Below are 22,385 nucleotides of genomic sequence, written 5' to 3'. Positions count from 1 at the left end.
TGGCTCCTGTGGACTTGTTCTAATTTTCTTCAGTTTCAACTTGAACTTACTTATGAGCAATTGATGGTCTGTTTCACAGTCAGCCTCTGGCCTGGTTGTAGTTGATGATATTGAGCTTCTCTATTGTCTCTTCCTACGGATGTAGTCAATTTGATTTCTTCTGGAGAAGTCCATGTGTATAATTGCCTTTTATGTTATTGAAAAGTTGTTTGTGATGCAGAAGTCATGGTTTCCCAAAATCCTATCAATGATATACCCAGCTTCTTTTTTTTATCACCAAAGTTATATTTTCCAACTACTGTCTGTTCAATTTTGTTTCCAGCATTTGCATTCTAATCACCAGTAATTATCAATGCTTTTTATTTTTAAAAAATCATTTTATTGGGGGCTCGTACAACTTATCACAATCCATACATCCCACTCATTGTGTCAAGCACATTTGTACATTTGTTGCCATAAATCATTCTCAACACATTTGCTTTCTACTTGAGCTCTTGTATCAGCTCATTTTTTCCCTCCATCCCCCTACCCCCCTCATGAACCCTTGATCATTTATAAATTATTATTTTGTCATGTTTTACACTACACAACGTTTCCCTTCATCCACTTGTCTATTGTCCACCCCAGGGAGGGGGTTATCTGTAGATCCTTGTCATCAGTTCCTCCTTTCTACCCCACCTTCCCTCCAACCATCTTGGTATTGCTACTATAACCACTGGTCCTGAAGGGTTCATCTGTCCTAGAGTCCCTGTGTTTTCAGTTCCTATCTGTTCCAGTGTACATCTTCTGGTCTAGCCGGATTTGTAAGGTAGAATTGGAATCATGATAGTGGGGGAAGGAAGCTTTTAAGAACTAGAGGAAAGTTGTATGTTTCATCATTGCTACACTGCACCCTGACTGGTTTGTCTCCTCCCCTATCAATACTTCTTGACTGTAAGCTTTATCAATTCCGTACTAAAAATGCTGGTAGAATTCTTCAATTTATTCATCACTAGCATTTGTGGTTGGTGCATAAATTTGAATAATAGCTATATTGCTGGATTTCCTTGCATGCAGATAGATATGATCCTATCACAGGACTACCTTAAACTTCAAGATAGGTCTTTAGAAGTTCTTTTGGATGGTGAATACAACACTATCCTCTTGAATCTCTTATTTCTGGCATAGTATATCATATGACTGCCTTATTTAATATGGTCAACACCAGTCCATTTCAAATTACTGATGCCTACAATGTGGATCGTTATGAATTCCATTTCATCTTGACAACTTCCAATTTTCCTAGATTCATAGTATATATGTTTCATATTATAATTATCATTAGACATTTACAGTTGTTTCTTCTCATTTTGAGTTGTGTCACATCAACAAATGAAGGTCCTGTAGGCTTTACTACATCTGTGGCAGTATGGGCCACTCTCCTGTGAGAAGGTAGTTTTCCCTCACTTATATTTTCAACAATCATTTTATTGGGGGTTCATACAGCTTCCTCAATTATGTTTTAAGTGCCTCTGACCTGAGGTGCTCATCTTCATCGTCAGACTATGATAATGTTTCCATGCTGTCCATACGATTTTCAGGGATAATTCCTCTGAAGTAGACAGCCTGTTCCTTCTTTGTCGTCTGTTATTACTCTATAAGCTCTGCTGAAACTAGTTCGCAGTGAGTGACCCTGCTGGTGTTTGGGATACCAGTGACATAGCTTCCAACATACAAGCCACCATAGTAGGACAGTATAGCAAACTGACAAACAAGTCGGCGGTAATATGTCTTGCCAAATTACTGAGAAACTGGTTCAGTCACGTTGGCATACAACCTTAACTCTCACAGTGGTTGTCGTCCGAATTTCTTGGCATAAACCAGCGAGTGCTTCCAGCATTGCATCCGTTGGTTGAAAGATCTCAGTTGGTACCCCGTTAGTTCCTAGATACTTGTTTTTTCCCTAATGCCTTCAGCTTCTTCCTTTGATACCATCGACAGGCGCTGTGACCTTGGGAGGTGTTAGCTGTTTGTTGCTGGATTTGGGCAAGGGAACTTGTTTGGTTACTGAGATATTAGCAAGTCTGGTGCAAACAAGTTTGATAAACCTTTACTCATTGGGGCTTGCTTCCTCTTGGAAGCTAGTAACCATCCAATAAAGAACCCTGAGCTAGATCACAAATGTAAAGGGACTATGGTGTGTGGAGAAGAGAGGCTGTTGAGGACATGAAGTCAGCTTCTAGCTGATTGTAATGATTACATGAGTAACCTCAGCTTACACCTTGTGGTGTAGAAGCACTGCTTAGTCAACATACACAAGTGTAAGATTTAATAGACCATCCTTAGTTTAAACCGTAAGGGCCCAGATAGTATAGGGAGTTGCATGTTGGGTTATGAGCACAAAGTCAGCAGTTTGAAATCACCAGCTGCTCTGTGAGATGAAAGATGAGGTTTCTTACTTAGGTAAGAATTTATAATCTCAGAACCCCACAGGGTAACTTCTCACTCTGCCCTATAGGGTCACTATGAGTTGTAGATCAACTTGATGGCACTGATTAGTTTGTTTGATTTTTAAAAAAAACCAGTAATCATTCTTGGGTAGTGCAATGGTAATGTGCTCTATTGCTAACAGAAAGATTGGCAATTCAGATTCACACAGCAGTAGAATGCCCTGGGGTTCTACTTTGCCGAAAATCAGCCATTGAATACCCTATGGAGCAGTTTTATTCTGACATTAGTGGGATCACTATGAGTCAAACTCCGTGGCAACTAGTTTTTATTTCAAGACACAACAGGTAATTGAAAGAGGTCATGTATTCGAATTCCTTTGGTTTACTAACAAACGTCCTGGCAAAGGGCCCAGGTGATGTTCATACAGCAAGTTGGCGGCAATAACTTTCTAACTCTGTGATCTTTCTTCCTATTGATGGTTTTTCAATTCTCTTGGTGGAGAACACCAAATAAGGACTACGAAACGTCAAAACCTGCCTACAGGGACCTACCCTGTGTTTGATTTGCATATACATGCATACATGTTAATAAGTTGATCCTTGGAAAGATTCCTAGGTCATGCAATTCCTTCACTTTACAGATGCATAAAATGCAAATGCACTTAAGGGAAAAGTCTCTGGTATATGGACACTGGTCTGGTGCAATCAGCCAGGCATTACATTCTGAGACCCTCCGCTAGGCCTTGTGTTCTCCTGTTGAACACAAACAATTTCACACAACAAACTTTAGACAAAGTCATTCTGTGACCCTGGTAAATCAAGACAAAAAAATAAGGTAACTCTACAGTCATATGTGAAGATAGATAAAAGACAAACATTTTTTAAACCACAAAAATGACTAATGCTGGGGAAAGGAAATGACCAATTATAGCTTTAGCCTTCCCTCCTTCCAGATAAGTTTTACTGGGATGCCTAATCATAGAATTGGATGCCTGGTGGTGCTGTCAGGTGAGCGCTGGGCTGCTAAACGAAGGTCAGCAGTTCAAACAAAGCAGCATTTCTGAAGGAGGAAGATGAGACAGGCAGTTTCTGTAGACCTACAGTCTCAGAAACTCTATGTGGGGTGACTATGAGTTGGGATCGACTTGCTGTGCGTTAATTATTGAATTGCCCTCGGTTCCTTACAGCAACCAGTCTAGGTTCCAAATCAGCTAGTTAACCAATCAGCTAGCCAAATTCTTACTGAAATACATGGTTTCTTACAGTGTGCAGTCTCTTGCTGACAAACCCAACCCACTGGTTTGATTCAGACTCTTTCTTCCTGCCAGGAGTAGTAAACACAACCTGATCAACTCAAGAGTGTGCTCCTGATGGTCTGCGTTTAGAGGGCACTGACGCGCTTGATCAACTTCACTAGATTTCCAGTTGTGTGAGTGTGTTTAGTACTTATCACTCGTTTCGATGTTGCCTGTCATCTTCAGAGTGCATGCATTCCCAGTGCCGGGCAGAGGCTGGATGCTTAACAAATATTTCGGGGACGATGAATGATTAAGAGGGGCTCCATAAGCCCAGGTTCCCTTTCATCTCTCAGCTCTTCCCAGTTCAACCTGCATATCCACAGAACCACAGCACATCCCATCAATTTCTTCTACTCCAACTAAATCAACAAATCCCTTGCTCCTGGCTGCCTACCCTCTCACAGCCTCCTTCCTTGCCCGAGCTTCTCTTGCAAACTGGTCCCTTCCCATACCCAAGTCTCACGACCATGTCTTCCTAACGCATCCTAGAACCAACATCTGCTTCCACCACCAAGCAATGCATGGACCCGCTGCACAGCAGCCATTGATTGCGCATGTGCGGAAACAGGCCGCATACAAATCTCTGACAAGTGAGGAGTTGCCTCGGAGTTTCCGTCCAGGTCCGGACTGCCTAGGGCTGTCAGGAAGTCGGGAACAACTAACCGGAAGAGGAGCCCTTGCGCAGGGACTTCTGGGACATGTAGTGGTGGCGCTCCCGAGGCCCTCCCCTGAGCGACACCGTTAATAGTCAGGTCTGTACTTTCCACCTTCGCAGTCCAGTGCTGCTTTCGGCCCCGAGTTAAGCGTCAAGCTCGCTGGAGAGATTCATTTGGCGTCGGCGACCGGTTCCCACAACGCTCTGCGGGGCCGCAGCGCCTGCTGGGAGTTATAGTCCTTGCTCGGCGTCCTGCGTTCGCCGAGGGGGAGGGCGGAGCTGCCGGCGGCCCGGGCGGGCTGGCAGCGAGAGTGGGTGCGATAGCCGCCGCCGCCGCCGTCGCCTCCTCCGCCGGGGCCGATCGCTGCTGCGCGGGGAGAGCGAGGCGGGGCCGCCGGGGCCGCCATGGAGCCCGACTCGGTAATTGAGGACAAGACCATCGAGCTCATGGTGAGTGCGGCCCGTTGGACCGTCCGTTCGGCCTGCCCTCCTTCCCGTCGGGCGCGAGGCCGTCCCCCGCCCGTCCCCACCGCCTCGGCCGGGACCTGGGCCTCCCGCCCTCTCTGGCCTCGGGCCGGGCGCGGTTCCTCGGGATCCTTGGAGATCGAAGGCCGCCGCTGGCCCGGCCCACTCGGTTCCCCGCAGCGCTCCCCTCGCCCGCCCCATCCCGACTCCGGGCCCAGCGCGGCGACGACCCTCGCTCGTTTAGGCTCCAGCCTGAGCGCCCCCCCTTGCTCGAGCATCGCTTTCTCCTCTTGGAAGCCCATTCCCACCTCAGTGTGTTTGGCCCGGGCCCGCACCGCGCTTCAAGCCCCGCTCCGGCCGAGGGAGGCGGTAGCGGGAGGGGTCCGGGGGAGACGGCCGGGACCGCCGTGGCCTTGCACCCCAGAAGGGGGCTTCGCACCCGCTGCCCGACACCGGGCTGTGTAGGTGCGCGGATAGGCCTCGCGGGGTTGGGGGGTGAGGAGCTCTGGGGGTGAGGCTGCGACGGATCGGCCGGCGGCTCCTTTCCCGGGCCCCTGCGGTGTCCGGCTTCTCGGACAAAGGGTTTCCTTCCCGGCGGAGAGGGATGTTTGCATAGCCAGGCCCCAGGTACTCTGGATTCCATCCCCCAGCAAAGGGAGACCGTAACTTCACGTTTTCCAGGGCTGCTTTGTGAAATGGGAGGAGGGGCACCCTTATCACGGTCGCCAGTTCTTTCTTCTTTGAAAAAAAAAAAGGGGGGGGGGAGAAGAGAGAATCCTTGGCCCTGGGGAAGTGACCACTCTTGTATTGGAAGCCTTGGTCAGCCAGGCCAGACTGTGAGACTCGTGGATACCCCCATCCCCCTTCCGCCTTAGGATCTGAAGCCCCGAAGGGGCTTTTAGAAACGGGAATAGGAGAAAGTAGAAGTGAGGAATATGCTAATCGGTAGAGGACTTGGTGGAAGAAATAAAACATGGCAGGTATAACCTACCAATTCGAGCCTTAGGAAAAATCAAACCGGGTTCTGGAGAGTTGGGGGAGAAAGTATGTGCTTTAGAAGACAGACAAGCCCAGTGTTTCTTCCTGTGGAAACCTTGACAGTTTCTTTGTATCTCTCGGAACACCGCAACAACTGCTACCCCAGGGTCGAGGTTTGGGGGGGGGGGGAAGGGGGAAGGTGAAAGAATCGAAAACAGCAAAATGTTTTCCTAGCCAGATTTTCTCCAGCGTGGAAATGTGTATTGAGTCAGTGATTCCACTGGGTAGGGTCGGTGACATCAGAGCCACTTCCCCCATTTAATGCTATAAATAATAAATGGTGACACTGAAAGTCGGCTGGATAGGCGCATGGTTTCTGTGGATGTATCTGGGGAGTTGAGCTGCATGTTTTAAAAATGGAAGTACAGTAGCAGAAATACAGCAGCTTAAGATTTGCTGTCTTTGCATAATTCACAGAACTGGGCTTCCCCAGAATTCTTGAAAACTAGAGAAACACAACTCTGGTAGTGTCGTGTGTGTGTGTGTGTGTGTATGTGTGTGTGTGTTTTCAAAGGGATACTGTAATTGTGGATTTTAATTTTCACTGAATAATTTTACAGCATATTTTATATCAAATCTATTGTAGTCAAGACTTTGATGTTCCATAACTCTGAAGGTGTATTATTTTGGTAAAACTACCTTATTTGAAACTACTTGTATAATACTAATTCCTCAGGATGTACTCATACAAAACTAGTTATCCTGAGTTCTTGCCATTTTAACTCACTTAAAAATAACCACAGTGCCTGTATATTCAAAGGAATGAACAGAAAAATAGTGAAACCCAATTCGTTGTCTGTGAGTGCATGATTAAAATATAAATTAAAATTCTTGTTCTATGTTGCTTTTTTATGCTGATAAGAAAAGTTTTGATATTGTATGACAGTATGTGTCTCTGATCTTAAAAGACATTTTAGCCTTTCAAGGACACTATAAACTGGAATTCTTAGTAGAACGTTTAACCGCGGTTCGTAGTTATGATCAATTTTGATTTTTCCTAAAAGGGTTATCAGTTAAGGCTTAAACAACCCTGCACATAAACATGTATGTGTTATTTTAATATATTAGGTGACTCAAATTGTTTAACTGCTGAGTTAGTATACCTGTGATCAAATGTAGGCATGAAATGCCTTAAAATCTTAATTGCATGTGACCTCCTGTAGTCACTGAATTCTAATATGTTACCAGAACTAGGGTAAACATTTTTACATTGGTTTCAAAATTACATTATTGAAGGAGGGGAAAGAGTTAAACTATTGGCAGTTTTAAAGTATAAGCATGAAATACCGGCATTTTTAGATATTATGAGTCAGCTTCAGTACTCAAATATTTGTGATTCTGCTGTCTATACAGGCTCAGTACATAATGGCTGACAAGGTAACTTCCAAGTGATGTCCCAGAATGCTTTTACTAAAAGGAGGAAATAGACTTTTTGTGCTTTCCATTTCTTAGTCTTCATCCCTCTAGTTTCTTTGATTTTTTTTCTTCTGTTTTCCTTGCACTTTTGGTAAATCGACTAACAAAGAAAGCCAGTGATAGAATAAGTTATTCCGAATATGACCCCTGTTGTGACTCCTGCTCTTGTGTGAGGCACGCAGAGTGTGCTTCTCCAACCGACCTACCGCCTTTACTAAAGACGACAACTTATTAAGACAACTGGCTTACACTTGCTGCCGGTGAAGGATGGAACTTCCAGATGACATTCGGGGACTTGACTTGGCTCGGTATTGTACTTGTGTGTGGGCCTGGCTTTTGTCTGACTGATGAATGAGCTTTCGTATGGAGATAAGAAAGTAGTAATCCATTTTGAAAATATACAAAGTTCACCAGGCCTGGTGTAGTGTGGTGAAGTTGACTAGAAAGAATGAAAACTGTACTACATTACATATTCTTGATCATGATTACTTTTTGAGGTAGAAATTTGAGGTTGATGCTCAGGCACTCACCACTAGGAATCACTCCCAGAGCAGCTAATTGGAAGAGAAAGATGGTTAGTGCCTCCCGGTAGAAGAGAACAGAAATTAACATTAAAAGCTTCAAAACAAAAACCTCAAAATTACTGTCATGGACTTGATGCTGACTCACAGTGACCCTGTAGGACAGGCTACAACTGCCCGTGTGCATTTCCGAAACGGCAGCTGCAGGCCCCCTGCCCCTCTCCGAGTGTGCTACTTTTCTCTTCAGTCCACAGTGTGCACTTTATACTCTATTGTGAATTGATGAATGATTCTCTTTTTTACTAAGTAGCCTTGCATTAGGCACTTCCCTTCCTGTCTTATCTCTAAGTGGCCATACTGAATGAATAGGAAATACGTGGTACCTTATTAAGAAGGTATGGTACAAATGCTATTTTTAGAGCTGTTGAAACACAGGGAAGACAGAAGTCCAATGAGGTAAGAGAAACTAACAATTGACGTTATTGGACATTTTTCTCTCTCCCTGTGTCCATCCCCAATTATTGACTTTCTAAGCAGATAAATGGAATCATTTGGTGACTTCTCAAAGAACTGGGTCTTTGCCATCTGTACTTGACCTTGTCTTCCTCTAATAGTGTTAGCTCACTGCCATTAAGTTGATGCTAACTCATGATGACCCAATAGGACAGGGTAGGACTGCCACCTGGGAGTTCCTGAGACTGTCACTGTTAATGGGAGGTGATTTTGAACTGCTCACCTTTCAGGTCACAGCCCAACTTCATACTGCTGTGCCACAAGGACTCCCAGTAAGCTCACCCAGTATACATTCAACAGGGTCCAAATGTAATAACCTACCTACATGTTGACAGACCTCATTGACCTGCCTCTCTTTATTTTTGATTTTGGAATAGAAATCCTTGGGTCGTGTAAACAGTGCTTGGCTGCTTCGCAAGGTTGGCAGCCTGAACCTGCCCAGGAGAAAGGTTGGTGATGTGCTAGTGAAAGGGACAGCCTTGAAAACACTGTGGGGCACAGTTCTCCTCTGGAACACGAGGGGCCGCCATGCGGCAGAATCACTTTGCTGCCCACTGATTTTGGAGTAGGTTGGATGTCCTTTCAGGTGGACAAGGATAGATGTGTGCTTGTACTCTTGGCGCCTGACTGTTGCTCTAGTTTATATTCTGAAAACCAAGAATCACCAGCCTGTTGCATAGCTTCACAGAGCAGCACAGATACGCACCATGAGGGTGCCTGCACCTGTGAGGTCCTTGGGAGCCTACGTTCCGCCTTGTGATATTGCCATTTGAAGGTGAACAAAACCTATTTCCAGTCCTGGTCATTCTAATTTCAGTCACCCTCTCCTTCCCGTCTTCACTTACTCAGTATTCCAACCAAAGCACGGTGGACCAGGTTCTTCACATTCGTACAGCCATTTCCTTTGCCACCACTGATAGGAGTTGGTTCAACCTTTTTACTGAAGGGATGCTGATCAAAGGGATCTAATCATTGATTCTTTGGCTCATTTGACTTAGGCCATAGCGCCTCATGCATCTCTTTCACTCTGCTTGGTAGAGTCCTATCTAACCTCAAAACCATTCAGATGCAACCTCTTTTAATGACTTATTATATGGTGGTGGCAGATTTTATCTTGTTTTGGGTCAATGTAGTACCTCTACATGATAATCGTTGTTTAATAACTATATTTCACTTTGGCACTTAACAAAGTATTTGTGTTAGAGTTACCTGTTTTTCTTCCTAGGAAATGGTGAACTCATTGAGGGAAGGGATTGGGCCAATTCCTCATTCTGTGACTCACACCCTCTTTACACACACAGTACCATTTAAATGGTGGGGTGATAGTTCCACTTGATTGTTTGCCCACATTGTTGCTTTCTACCTGTATCTTAGTCATCTTTTCGGGAACTTCTCACTCTTACCTCTCACAGCATCCCAAGCCTAAGGTTCATGCCAGACCTTCTTGGACACGTGTATTATAAAAGCTTATGTCTAAGCTTGCCTTCCAGGGGCCGTATCTGATGGTCCTTGGATTGTTTACAGTGCCTTGTACATGGGTATTCAAGAGATGTTTATTGATTAAATCACTGGTAGTTAAAAAAACCCAACTGTGACCCTTTTCAGACCTTACATGGAGGCTTGAAAACAATGGTGGAGATGAGTAGAGGAGGAAGACTGATAAGGGGAAGAGAAGGGAGAAATGGCGGATGGCATGGCACACAGGACGGATGGCATGGCACACAGGACGCCTGTAGGCATTTGATCATTATCTACAGACTTTTTTTCCCTGGTGGTGTAGTGGTTGCAAGTTGGGCTGTGATCTGCTTGGTTGGCAGTTCAAAATTACTTTCTCTAGAGAAAGACTGGGCTTTCTACTGTCATAAACAGTCTTGGAAGCCCACAGGGGGTCACTATGAGGCAGCATTGACTTCTATGGCAGTGAGTTTGGTTTTGTTTACATACTTACAGATTAATTTACCTACATCCTAGAGACCGGTTGGTAGCTGAGGATTTGGGAAACGAAATTATTTTTATAGTTCTTGGTGTGAATTTGCAAGCAGGCTCTGAGGGTTCTATGACTTTAGAAAAACCTGATTTATTAGAAAGGGCCTGGACTTGAGAATCAGTTACTGTCGGAGCTCTGTCATCTGAAGGGAGCTAGCTATGGACCTTAAGGAAGCTAGCCCCTTTGAGGTAGAGTTTCATTATCTGTAAAAATAAAGAAATGCAGGTATTTCCCCAGGTGGTTGACTGATGGTTTGAGAGCTGTGGGAAAGGACCTTGCAGAGACTTGTCTCCCAGCACGTTTGCCCCATGAACTTGGCCAAGTATAAGGACCAGGGCATTAAGACAGATGGTGTGGAAAAAGTTTTGAGTCTCCCCTTGAATTGTTGGATGTCTTTATTTATGTAGCTTTACAAATCTCAAATCAGACGAACTAAACGCTGTAGAGTCGATCCCTGTAAGACCCTATAGGACAGGGTAGAGCTCTCTGGCGTTTTTAAACTGCCAACCTTGTGGTTAAGCACCCCTCACGAAACCACTATGCCATCAGGGCTCTTTATGTAGCGTATGGACACCTCAAATTCAACTGCTTTTAACCATGTATCTAATGAGCCACCTTTGGGAGAAATGGTGAAATCTTATCTAATCAGTCCTGTAGCGGAAAATCTGGGAAGTCCAGCTAGAATTACCAGTATGCCATGGTGGGGTATGAGCTGGCTGCTGCTGAGCATTTGGAACCCACCAGCTGTTATGCGGGAGAAAGGTGCGGCTTTATGCTTCTGTTAAGTATTCACAGCCTAGGAAGATGTTCGGGTATTGTAGGGTAGCTATGAGTTAGAATCAACTGGATGGCAATGAATTTGGAAGAAATAAAAACATTGGACCCATATGGCATAGTTAGACTTCAGCTCTGTTTGAAGTACAGAATCCTGGTAGAAAAAGACGAATAATGAGTCTAAATCAGTGGTTCTCAACCTTCCTAATGCTGTGACCCTGTAACAGTTCCTCATGTTGTGGTGATCTCCCCCAACCAAAAAATTATGTTTGTTGTTACTTCAAAAACTGTCATTTTGCTACTGTTATGAATCTGGCGACCCACAGCTGAGAACCACCGGACTCTAAATTGACATTATTAAGCATTGTGATCTATGTTTGGTAGGTTATGTTTAATCTGGGAAATCATGATTTTGGAGTTCTTGTAGCAAAGCTGATGGTTTTGAGTTTTGCCAGTATAATCAGTGAGTGTCAATATCAGATTTCCTTCTGATTATATTGTTTTCTTTGAATTAGTTGACAAAAGGGGAAAAACCTGTTGGTCAAGCATGTTAAGTTTCTGCTGATCGTTATTGCTTAACAGGAAGTTCATCTTTGTAGACAAATGTGACAGACCAGGAAGACCTGCCAATCCACTATGTCTCTAGCCTGGATCTTATTACTGTTTGAACAATTCAAAAGATGGCTGAGTTCTGTGATGTCAGCAGGAAGCCTTTTAAGGAAATTCCCGCTCAGGGCTAGTCAGTAATGAAAACCTTCACAGAGTGGAAAGCTGTGAACTAGACATAGTGGGACATTAACATGAAGAGGAGGAGGGGGTGTGGTAGAATAATGTTCTGTCATTAGAGAGATGTGCATATATAAAGTGTAATGAATGAAGCCTTTCTCTAATAGGAGCCTTTGATCCACAGAAGGAAAAGAAAAATCAAGTGAATGTTCTACTCTTGATAAAAAGGAACTTGGATAATTATTAAATTCAAAGAAGAGTTAAATTAAGTACATTTAATTAGTTTTCAAAACTCATAATAAAATACATATTGGTTCTGGGAAATGAATATTTGAGAGACATAGAATAAGGGGCAAAGAGGAAGAACTCAGTCCTGACACTAGTCTGGCATCTATTACTTTTGTATCTCTAACCACCCTTGTATGTGTTTGAAAAGATAGGGGAAAATGAAACCTGCTAGCATTCACTGGTCAGTGCTGGTACTCTCAGATCCTGCTGCTCTGAGCGAGAATATGAGGTTGGGTGCTTCCATAAAGATTGAGAGCCTCGGAAACCCTATTAAGGGTCGCCAAGAGCCAGAATGGATTCAGTGGCAGCGGGTGTTTTTGTGTGTGGATACTTCCATGAAGAAGATGGGTTCGATTCACAGCCAGTGCACCTCTTATGCAGCCACCAGCTGTCTGTCTGTCAGCGTAGGCTTGCAGTTGCTGTCATGTAGAGCAGGCATAATCAGAGCTTTTGGAATAAAGATGGACTAGGAAGAAAGGCCTGGTGATCTCCTTCCCAAAATTAATAAAAATCCTATTGCTCACAATAGCCTGATCTACCCCACTCATGGGGATGATACACAGCACAGACGAGCATTTTGTTTGGTTGTGGCTGACTTGCCAGCAGCTACTAACACTACCCTGAGGATTCAGGAGGTCCCGAGATGAGTTTGTAATCAAGTAGCTGTGCTTTGCTAGAAGCTGCTGTGCATTTTTGGTTTTCAGAGTAAACTCCAGTTTGGAAAGCACTGTATCAGTCATAGCTCACAATAACCGCAATAAGCCATACCCTATAGAACGGAATGTAACTGCTCTATTAGAGCTTCTGAAGTGAAATCTGTGGGGTAGCAGGCAGCCTCATCTTTTTCTCATGGGGTTAAACCAGTGACCCTGTCATTAGCAGCTCAACACTCAGCGAACTGTGCCACCAGGGCTCCTTATTGTGCACTAGGTACTCTGATTAAAATTGGATTCCCAGTTTAGTCTTAGGCTCCATAGTAATATCAGTTGAGGGTAAAAATGTGAGTGCTCTTTATTTGCTTGACATTCATTTATGTGATCTCTTTTTAAGTTTAGGATATTAAAATATTTTTATTGTCTAAGGTTATTCATAGACAGTGTGAAAAGTCAGCATTTTAAGTCATTGAATATGAATTATTAACAAATATTGGAATTACAAAGTGACTTGATGGCTTTCAGTTAAAATTATGATTATTTCTCATAGCCATAATCTTTGCTGTTAAATCCAAAGACTCTTTGGGCAGTATCACAGTGCATTTTGTTTTGACATAATATTGTGGGCCTTCAAATTGCTTGACTCTTTGTGAACAAAAGGCATTTATGAGGCGGTGCACCATCTAGGGAATGAGCTTTTTCAGGATGGCTCACCTGGTTGGCTGTGCTTTTAGTTAAGACAGGCTGGCGTGCTTGCAGCAATGGTTCCAAACAGCAGTCCAGGATTGGACAGCATTTCTTAATACCTAGTATGGGAGCTAAGAGTTGCAATTTTGAGAATGATGAGGGCAACGAATGTATAAGGGTGCTTTACTCGATTGATGTATGTGTGGATTGTGATAAGAGTTGTATGAGCCCCAATAAAATGATTTATTAAAAAAAAAGAGTTGCAGCGCCTCAGCAGCATCTAACAACAACCACAACAACGGCATATTTTTGTAGTTCTCATTTTCATGTTGATTAACTTGGGACTTTTGAGAATGAAGCTTGGTTTCTTCTGTTCCTGGAATCATGCCTTATCTAACCCTTGGACTTGAGGGTTTGAGAAAAAGGCCATGGGCCCCACTGTAAAGTAGATGTGGGTCCTTGAGCACTTATTTCTTTCTGCTCCTCTTTTCTGAGAATTAGAGATAATGAGTGTAAAGGGCCTGGCTCATTAGTAGCCCTTTCCTAAAGGGTGGTTATTAGTATAATTACTGCATAGGTATTTTGGCAGTGATGTGGCAGTTACGGAAGTAGGAAATTAATATTCAAGTAAGTTCACGGTCTTGATGTTTAAGTTTTTGTGTCATCCTGCTTAATGTCTCTTGCACTTGCCTTTATAGTTTGCTTAGACTTTGCAGTTTAATGAAGAAAAATTATTATGGTAAAAAAAGAACACTGATATCTAGACTAGGCTTAGGGATTTAAAGGCCCCGCTTAGTAAATTGTTGATTAGTGTTCTTTCTTATTGGGAAATGACTGACCATTGTAGGAGGTTGTTTACTGAATCAGAAGCTTACACTTAAATTATGTCATGTATTATAAATGTTATATTCAGTGTAGAGAATTTGGACAATGTATGTTCACCATCTTATATTAGTCCGCAATTTTGGTGGCTGGGTGGGATAAGTGTTAAACTGCTAACCCTAAGGTCAGCAATTAAAGCTTACCAGCTGCTCTGGGGGAGAAAGATGAGACTGTCTGCTCGCAGGAAGATGTGCAAATCTCAGAACCCTCATCCAGGATCATGATGAATCTGAATGGGGGAGATGTAACAAACCAAAAGATTTCTTAAGTGCTTTTATAAATGGCTTTATTGGGAAGTACTTGAGCCCTCCCATACTATTAATTGAGGAGTCCTGGTGTCATAGTGGCTAAAGGGCTTGGCTGCTGAATGAAAGGTCAGTGATCAGAACCCACCAGCCACTCCCAAGGAGAGATGCACATGGCAGACTGCTTTTGTAAAGATAGACAACCCTGTGAGACATTTCCACTCTGCTTTATAGGGTTGCTATGAGTTGGGATTGACTCTGTAGTGATGAGTTAGGTGTTTGCATATCATTAATTTTTGCTGACAAGCTGCTTTTGTGGTGGCGGAGCTGTCATAGAAATTGGATAGGGAAGTTTATTGTGGTTTAATGGATATGGAACTGAATGATCTGGGACAGCTTACATGCATAGTAGAGTGTTTGTTTATAGTGGCTCTCAGGTTGTTCGTCATAAATGAGTAACTAGGATTAGTGATGCTTCATTCTTTGCCATGTGGTTTTTCTTGTACCTTCTGTCAACACACTGGTAAGGAATGTTGTCACAGATCTTGTAGGCCAAATAGCTGACTTGGGTTGTAACTTTCGGTGCCTCAGATCCACCACTCCATCAGCCCTTCCAGAACTTGGTGGCTGTCCTTTGCCGCTGGTGCCATGGTGGGTGTATGGATTGCTTTCTGTCTTTCAACAGTTGCCGAAGTGCATGTTTGGGATTTTGTGGAAGAAAATTGGATACAGTAAACGGAAAGAATCTTGGAAGATGCTTGACTGCTTGCTGTCTATTCTCAGACTAGTCTGAAGGGGAATTCCTCCCCTCCCCCCATGCATTCTGGATTGGTGGATCTGAAGTACAAAATATTTTCCAGGTAAGCAATTGCCCTGTATTGTTTTGCTTTCAGCTAACCAAAAGCAACTTAAACAAATTCGTTACTTCTTTTTCCATTCATAGGGAAAAAAAGAAATGTTAGATAGTTGTGCCTAGTTTGACTGTGAAGGTGTACATGACAGAATTGCTAATAAAAACTTCGTTTCCTATAAGAAGTGCAGTTATTTTTATTGAAGCTTCAAATGGTTTATAATCATAGCTAAGTGGGAATGCAGTAGACAAGGATTATTTTGTTTGTGGAATACCTTAAAGAGTTTGGAAAGCAAATGGTAATTTTTGAAATATCATTACAAAAATTATTCTTATTTGGTCAAAATATATTTTGTAGCTATCATGTAGAACCCTAGTGCTGTGAGTAAGTGTTGGACTGCTAACTACAAGGCTGGCAGTTCAAACCCACTAGCCACTCCATGGGAGAAAGATGAGACTGTCTACTATGATAAAGACTTACCACCTTGGAAACCCTATATAGCAGGGGTCCTCAAACTTTTTAAACAGGGGGCCAGTTCACTGTCCCTCAGACCCGTTGGAGGGCCGGACTATAGTTTAAAAAAAACTATGAACAAATTCCTATGCACACTGCGCATCTCTTATTTTGAAGTAAAAAACAAAATGGCAAAAACACCCGGTGGCCTGGATTGATAGCCTCGGCGGGCTGCGGTTGGAGGACCCCTGCTACATAGGGTCAGTGTGAATCAGAATCAAACTTGATGGCAGTACAGTAGGGTATCTTGTAAGTAGTAGTCTTTAATTCTTAGGACACGAGGCTTCTCAGGAAGGATTCCTAAATGTAATACCTGTTTATTAAGCATCTGCTAATTTCCTGGCACAGTGATTAAAGTGCTCGGCTGCCAACCAGAAGGTTGGCTGCTTTCACCAACCAGCTCTAGAGGTGGAGAAAGATGGGCAGCCTGTTTCTATAATGGGTTACAGCCTCGGAAACCCCAGGGGCATTGGTTCTACTCAGTCACGTAGGGCTGTTAGCGTGGAATCTCCTTGATGACACTGGCTTTGTTTGGTGGTCGGCACTTATATTATTTAGCTGGCCCAATGCTTTACCTGCACTTTTACACATAAGTCAAATGAAGCTCAGAAGCATTTACGGTCGTGCAAGTAGGCAGGGTCATACAGTTAGTAAGTGACAGAGACCGCCGCAAGCTTGGGTCTGGGTGTTCCCAAAGTTATGGCGCTTTCCATGTTTTAAGTGTGCTGAAGCTTGCGTGCCTATCTGAAGAATGAGATGCAGCTAACGAATAGCGTTTCTGCTCAAAGAACACATACTGGGCTAATGTTTGGCATGGTATGTTAATCAGGTCAGGTACTCTGCCTACTTGAAACATAAGATCTTTAGTCAGATTATCAAGTGAACGTAAAGGTAATTTAATTATAGAAGAGGCAATGCAAAAAAAAAAAAGAAGAGGCATTGCATTGAAATGTTAAAATGTACATTCTACTATAGAGAAGTATTGTTTGGCCTAGTGAACTCAAACCTGTATCTTCTCAGTTCCTCCTTAGTTTATATTGGTTATATGTATAACTCAGTAGCTCATACTGTAGACTTAAATTAAAAAAAATTATCATCCCTATCTGTAAGACTCAATCAACTCCTTTTGAAAACAGGACTTTCTTTAGTTATTCAGATTATTCACTTCCTTTAAGCTTAATTAAAACAAACAAACCAGACTTTACTACTCTGATTTTTGACCCTTGAGTTAGCTTAGTACCTTTCCATTTGGAAATATCCTGGGTGAGCATTTTTCACACCTGTCATCTGAAGGCTAGTCTGGGTGGTGGCGATGGCAGAGGCAGCAGCAGTAAAGGCTGATGGTAGTAACGGCTAACTTTATTCTAGGTACTTTATATATGCATTCATCCCCACAGTGACCCAGTGAGACTGGTAGAATTATTTCCACTTCCTAGCTGAGCACACTGAAGACGTAGACTAGGTCACATATCTACTATGGGACAAAGATACTGGGTTTGTCCTGGATTAAGGTGTTACGAACCCAGGCAGTTCTGACTGCAGAAAACAGGCTTCTAATCTGTGTGCTAACTGCCTTTGGTTTCTGCCCCCCTTTCAGAAAAAGAATCACTCAGTTTACCCCTGCAATGAAGAACTTTTGTATTATAGCCCACAAATCAAGATAAAGGTATCTGCTTTTTGTCCCCAGTGAATAGTCTGAGCGTCCCCCCCCTCAACCCCCAACCATGGTGTCACTGGTGTAGTGCCTCATCTTGTAATAAATCAGTTGCTGTCTGGTTGATCTTGATCTTGACTGATGGTGATTCTGTCCGTAGAACTGTGCTTTGTAGGGTTTTGAATGATGACTTTTGTGCAAATAAGTCAACAGACCTATGCCCCAACATGCCTCTGGGTAGGTTTGAACTGCCAGGCTTTAGGTTAGCAACTAAATGATTTAGTTAAATATTTGCACCATCTAATAGGAGGGCAGAAATTCTAAAGACTAAAACCATATTTTTATTTCAAGGAATTATTGTAAAGAAAATGAAAACAGTTAATAAGTGTTGTGTCTTACCTACTTCAGAAAACAAATAGTTTAGCCCAGGGGTTGGCAACCTTTTGAGAAGGGAGAGTCTTGTCAAATAATTTTAAAATTATTTGAGAACCATAAATATATTTTTACAAACAAATGAAACCACCATTGTCTCTGATATATTTTTAACGTTTTTCAATTTTACTTCAGAGCCATATGACTTGCAAGCTGCAGTTTACCAACCCCTGGTCTAGTCTCAAGTTTTGTATTTGCCAGAGGGCTTATCTATCAGACTGTTTCCCAATAGGCCTCACAGTGCTAAGGCAAGCCTCCAGAGCAGCTCTGTCCCACAGAACTTCTTGTAGTGATGGAGATGTACACGGGCAGTGCTCTTCAGTATGGTGGCTGCTAGCCGTAGGTGGTTCTTTTGAAATGTGGCTTCTCTGATTAAAGAAATGAATTTTTAATTTTACTTAATTTAAATTTACATAGCCACATGTAGTTAATGGCTTCACTCTTGTATGGTGCATTTTTTATAATAAGCTTGTGTTTATTGATATTTTTTTTAAATCACTTTATTGGGGCTCATACAACTCTTATCATAGTCCATATATACATCAATTGTGTAAAGCACACTTTTTTCATTTTGTTAAACTTTTTAATTAGAGGAAATGAGGCTAGTGTAAAACATACTTACACATTCGTTGCCCTCATCGTTCTCAAAATTTGCTTTCTGATTGGGTTCCTGGAATCAGCTCCTCATTTTCCTTTTCCCCCTCCCCCTGCCTACCACTCCCCCCTCCAGAATCCTTAATAATTTATAAATTATTAACTTACACTGTCCGGCGTCTCCCTTCACCCACTTTTCTGTTGCCCATCCCTCAGAGAGGAGGTTATATGTAGATTCTTGTGATCGGTTCCCCTTTCTAACCCCCCTTCCCTCCCAGTAGCGCCACTCTCACTGTTGATCCTGAGGGGTTCATCTGCCCTGGATTCCCAGTGTTTCCAGTTCCCATCTGTACCGCTGTGCATCCTGTGGTCTAGCCAGGTTTGCAAGGTGGAATTGGGACCAGATAGTTGGGGGGAGGAAGCGTTTAAGAACTAAAGGAAGGCTGTAGTTTCCTTATTGCTACACTGAACCCAGAGTGACTCATCTCCCCACTACCCCTCTTCAAGGGATGTCCAGTTGTCTACAGATGGGCATTGGGTCTCCATCACATGCTCCCCTCATTCATGATATGATTCCCCCCCTCCCCCCCGCCTTTGGTGCTTGAAACCTGGTCCCCTTGGCCCTTCATGATCACACATGTTGGTGTGCTACTTCCATGTGGGCTTTGTTGCTTCTGGGCTAGATGGCTGCTTGTTTACTTTCAAGCTTTTAAGACCCTACATGCTATATCTCTCGATAGCCGGGCACCATCAGCCTTCTTCACCACACTTACTTATGCACACATTTGTCTTCAGCGTTTATATGGGGAAGGTGATCACACAATGCTGTTTTTTGCCCTTTGGTGTCCCTTCAACACCTCGTGCTCACACAGGCTTGTGTACACTTCTTCTCTGTGGTCTTTGTTGCTTCTAAGCTAGGTGGTCGCTTGTTTGCCTTCAAGCCCTTAAGAAAGATTCCGGGGTATTTAGCTTCAGGGGTAACAACTGACTTTAGTAGTATTACTAGATTACCCAGAGTATAGATTTAAAGAATATATATGTTGGTATAGGCGTTGTGGGCTATGCATTGGGCCACTGGCCATGAAGTTAGTCGTGGGAAACCACCCACTACTCTGCAGGAAAAAGACAACGCTTTTTAGTCCCGACAAGATTAAGTTGTGGGAACCCACGGAGGCAGTTCCACCCTGTCCTGTAGGGGCACATTGTGAGCTGGAATCAACTTGATGGCAGTGAGTTTGTTTGTTTTGAGTACATTGGTATATGGGAATACCAACAGGTAGCTATGGGTTATACCTGAGGTCAGAACCTGAGATTTTGGAATAATGATCGATAGGGGTTATTACCACTTTCCTTTTTCTTGTGACTTGGGAGTTTTGTTACAGCCGTGTAATTCTTAATCTCATTTAATCAGCACATTCTATTTGAGGTATGGTTTTTTTCTCCTCTAATGGTTTGCTGGCTAATTAACAAAGGCACAGGTTTTGAAATGTGTTTTTAAAACTCACTGTTTCATTTCACATCTTAGGTACATTTACACAAATTCTGCTCTATATATCTGACAACAACAAAAAAGAGAAAAATAACCTAACAGTGGAGGTTCTGGAACACGGACAGGAACAGGGAGTTAGTGTGAGATGGAAAGTGGCAATCTGCTTTCCTCTCAACTTGTCTCAGTTCCTGAATGCTTCTCTTCTAGCTGTGATGAGTGCAGTTATAGTTATTTTAAACATGCACATTTTAAATGTTGGGACATTAAGCCTGAACACAAGCCAACTATTTGATCTAGTTATCAACTGATGCAACTGTGCTGCAGTAAAAATGAGCAGTGTCGGAATGATTGAGATGGAGTAAGCTGGTCTCTACAGGGCCGTAGTCTTAGAGGAGTCTTCTTTCTTTTTAATCACTTTATTGGAGGCTCTTATAGCTCTTATCACAATCCATACATCCATTTATGGTGTCAAGCATATTTGTTCAGATGGTGCCACCATCATTTTAAAAACATTTTCTTTCTACTTGAGCCAGTGGTATTAGCTTATTTCCCCGCTCTCCCACCCTCCGTCCCTCCTTAGAGGCTTTTAAAGACACATTTTTACCTTGTATACACTAACTTTAGACTTGGCCTCCCCAGATAAGCAGCAACTTCACTGTAACATGAACAGTTAATTAAATAGCAACAATCAGTACTTACTTAGCAAAATACATTTTCAAGTAGTTACACACATCTGTTACAGAATTCCTAGGTACAAAGGAGTATGCAGTTAAAAAAGGAAACCTTCCATTCCCTGTAGCTCTAGCCTATAGCCTTTCTTGTGGGTGCATGTGTGCGTACGATACACAAAGTTCTGCACTTAAAATATAAACTCTAATTTGCTGATCTTGCATATCAGTTCCCAAAGAGGGCTCATGCGTTTTAGGTAGATAATTAAGCAGATTTAGTGTACAAGTGTGCCATAGTTTCTGTAACTAGACCTGACCAAAAGCAGAAATGTTATTTCCAGTCTTTGCTATTCAATGTAATGCTATGAGGCAGACCTTTGTGCTTCAGTCATTCATGTCTTCACTCATGTTAGTACCGTATATACTCGTGTATAAGTCAAGTTTTCCAGCATTCTTTTAATGCAGTTTTTGTGGTAAAATTCAGTGCGTTGGCTGATAATTGGGCCAGCTTATACTTGAATATGTGGGATATATGTTGTGGTCTGAATTTTAAGCGGATGGTTATGTTGTTCTTTTTTCCCTATTTTTTTAACATAAAAGATTTTATGTATACAAAGTAGGAAACAAACCCCGTAGTACATCAAATGTCTGTGTCTACCCTCCACCTAGCGTTAATCAGTGACTAGCATTTTGCCTTAGCTGATCCTTTCTTGCCCCCTCTTCAGTCCCCCATTATATGTTTCCTCTTTCGTTGTTGTTAAATAATTTGAAAGTGAGTTGCAAATAGCATGATACTTCATCCCTAAGTATTTCAACATGTATCCTAAATAAGGGCCGTCCTTCTTCCCATATGTGTGTGTTTGTACGTGCATACACAAGGGGCTTCAACATGGTTACGGAAAAAAATGAAATTAAAAGATTATGGAATATTTCCACAAATTTTTAAGATCACACAAACACACATGTATATAAAAATCACATAATGCAAACCAACCATACATATGTATATAACTACATACATGTAGTCACATGCATTTTTACATAAAGCCATGTAAGCATGTTGCTTTCACAGCTCAGAAAATTAAATTAGTTCTGTAATACGATATCAAATATTAATTTAAATTTCCCGTTGTCTAAAAATATCTTTTATAGCCCTCCTTTAGTAAATTACAATAAACAAACCAGGATCCAAACAAAGTACACTCTTTATATTTGGTTATCTCCGTAGTCTCTTTTAATTTTCTTTTTTCTTCCTTATTTCTGGTCTTGACTTCTTAGTGGAGTTTTTCCTCATTGCGTAAGATGTTGCCTGTGTTTTTTATTTATGACCTTTAATGTGCTGAGAAATTTCCTTTCTGTTCCTTTTTTGTTGAGTGCTTTTATCAGGAATGGGTGTTGGATCTTGTCAAATGCCTTTCAGTGTCAATGCTTCCATGAGTGTTTGCATGATTCTTTGCTTTTTTAGCACAGGATGTCCTTGTACTAGTCTGCAATTCAGGAGCCAGCTAGTTCTCCAAGTAGCTCGGGTTCCTTTTAGTGGAGAATAATCTTTAGAAACTAAGAGAGTTGCATTTGCTACTCTGAAAGGGTTTGCATTAGAGAGTCCT

At 42.5% G+C, this 22,385-nt stretch overlaps 1 protein-coding gene across 5 annotated transcripts in view; it reads left to right on the top strand.

Annotated features, from left to right (window-relative positions):
* The first annotated feature begins 4,466 nt into the window (after window positions 1-4,466).
* FBXW11 (F-box and WD repeat domain containing 11) overlaps window positions 4,467-22,385 on the top strand; it is a 135,513-nt gene continuing 117,594 nt past the window's right edge. The window contains exons 1-2 of one of the 5 annotated variants that reach the window (XM_075541944.1): window positions 4,470-4,832; window positions 15,263-15,437. Coding sequence is in view for 3 of the 5 variants with exons in the window: in XM_075541941.1 (XP_075398056.1) it covers window positions 4,788-4,832 (45 nt within the window). In the remaining 2 variants the exon portion in view is untranslated. Of the gene's footprint in view, window positions 4,833-15,262; window positions 15,438-22,385 lie in introns of all 5 variants that reach the window. The other 4 variants (XM_075541946.1, XM_075541941.1, XM_075541942.1 and 1 more) reach the window with 4 other exon arrangements.

Source organism: Tenrec ecaudatus, chromosome 2 (assembly GCF_050624435.1).
Source record: "Tenrec ecaudatus isolate mTenEca1 chromosome 2, mTenEca1.hap1, whole genome shotgun sequence".
NCBI classification, from domain to species: domain Eukaryota; kingdom Metazoa; phylum Chordata; class Mammalia; order Afrosoricida; family Tenrecidae; genus Tenrec; species Tenrec ecaudatus.
The sequence above is the reverse complement of the archived record's forward strand: the minus strand, read 5'-3'. Positions and strand labels throughout refer to the sequence as shown.